Below are 1632 nucleotides of genomic sequence, written 5' to 3'. Positions count from 1 at the left end.
TTGGAATGTGGAGGGGTGCAAAATAAGAGATTGCGATAGAGAGGGAGAGAAGAGAAGAGAAGAGAAGAGAAGAGAAGAGAAGAGAAGAGAAGAGAAGAGAAATAACGATGTACCTGAAAGGGGTACAGCGACAAAAAAAAAAAAAAAAAAAAATAGAAATACAGTAATAAAAGAAAGAAATTACATCAACTAGAAATAAAAAACAGTATACAACATAATCAATCGGTCTCAATAAATGGAAAAAAAACAGGAACAATATATATATCACACTTTATTCACATCGAAAATAAAGAGCGCGAAGTGACGCCTCCAAGTACTTTCGAATCGTCAGTTCCCGAGTACTTTGCAGCCTCGTCGTCAGTAGTCCAGCCATCGAGTAGCCAAGTCGTCAGTAGCTCTCCATCAGTCCTTCACGAGGGGGGAGGCATGGGAGAAGCAACGGCCAAGGGGGGCAAGGGGGCCAAGGGGGCAAGGGGGCCAGAGGGGGCAGAGGGGGCTGGGGTCGTGACCTCGCGCGCGTCCCGAGAGAGGTCGTTATTTGACCTCTCATCTCGGGCGGAAGGTCGTCCAGCATGGCTTTGGGGAGGTCGTCTGCGGGAGACAAAAATTATCCTGGTTTAATGGACTATATATAGTTTTTTCCTTCTAATACTGAGGAATTAAATTCATATTTCCAATACCTGATCATATATTTTTTTTTCCTTCTAATACTGAGGAATTAACTACATATTTCCACTACCATGGTCATAAATTTAAGTGCAAAAAAGGTAAGTAAACCCTAACTTCTGAAACGCATCTATCACCCTCTCTTACTGTAAACCCCAAACAGAAGTACAAAGAAGAAAAAAGAAGAACAAGGAAGAGGGAAAATAACAAAGTAGAAGAACAGAGAAGAAGAACAAAAAAGAGCGAGAAGAACAAAAAAAAAACAACAACAACAGAAGAAGAAGAAGAAAGTAGAACAAAGAACCACCAAAAAGAAGAGGAAGAAGCACAAAAAGAAAAACAACAAAGAACGAAAAGAAAGAAATAAAAATAAAAATAAAAGAACGAAATAAAAATAAAAATAAAAGAACGAAATAAAAATAAAAATAAAAGAACGAAATAAAAATAAAAATAAAAGAACGAAATAAAAATAAAAATAAAAGAAAGAAAGAAAAATAAAAGAAAGAAAAATATTAAAACCGTACTAACCAGCACAAGCATATCTTATATTCGACCACATTACAGCCCGCTGGGAGAAACAGTAGAGCCCCAGTCTGCCTCCCTTTAACGAATCATCATACACGTTTCCAGAATCAGCAACTAGCCTGGTGCCCTCATACAGAAACAACCTCATGACACCGAGGGCGGGGCGGTGGTGGAGGTGCCAGCGGTATGCCACGTTCGGGTGCCAGCCGAGGGTCCCGTTTTGCCAGAGCACCGTGACCTGGGAAGAAAAGGTTTCGGTGATAGTGAGCGCAAGGCGATGCGTAGGTTTTATGTACTGTGTAGATTTTTGTAAGATTATACGTATATATTTACACAGGGCATTCAGACACAGACACACACACGCAGAGCATTCAGACACAGACACACACACACACACGCAGGGCATTCAGACACAGACACACACACACACACACGCAGGGC

General features: G+C 40.9%; 1 protein-coding gene across 1 annotated transcript in view; it reads right to left on the bottom strand.

Moving 5' to 3' along the window:
- Positions 1 to 255: 255 nt before the first annotated feature.
- Positions 256 to 1632, bottom strand: part of LOC125044561 (cartilage oligomeric matrix protein-like) — a 23654-nt gene continuing 22277 nt past the window's right edge. The window contains exons 13-14 of the mRNA XM_047641271.1: positions 1195 to 1429; positions 256 to 591 (exon numbers count right to left, since the gene is read on the bottom strand). Of these exons, the coding sequence (XP_047497227.1) occupies positions 389 to 591; positions 1195 to 1429 (438 nt within the window). The 3' untranslated portion in view covers positions 256 to 388. The remainder of the gene's footprint in view (positions 592 to 1194; positions 1430 to 1632) is intronic.

This window comes from Penaeus chinensis, chromosome 36 (assembly GCF_019202785.1).
Source record: "Penaeus chinensis breed Huanghai No. 1 chromosome 36, ASM1920278v2, whole genome shotgun sequence".
NCBI lineage: Eukaryota > Metazoa > Arthropoda > Malacostraca > Decapoda > Penaeidae > Penaeus > Penaeus chinensis.
Note: the sequence above shows the minus strand (reverse complement) of the source record. Positions and strands in the feature narration are given on the sequence as shown.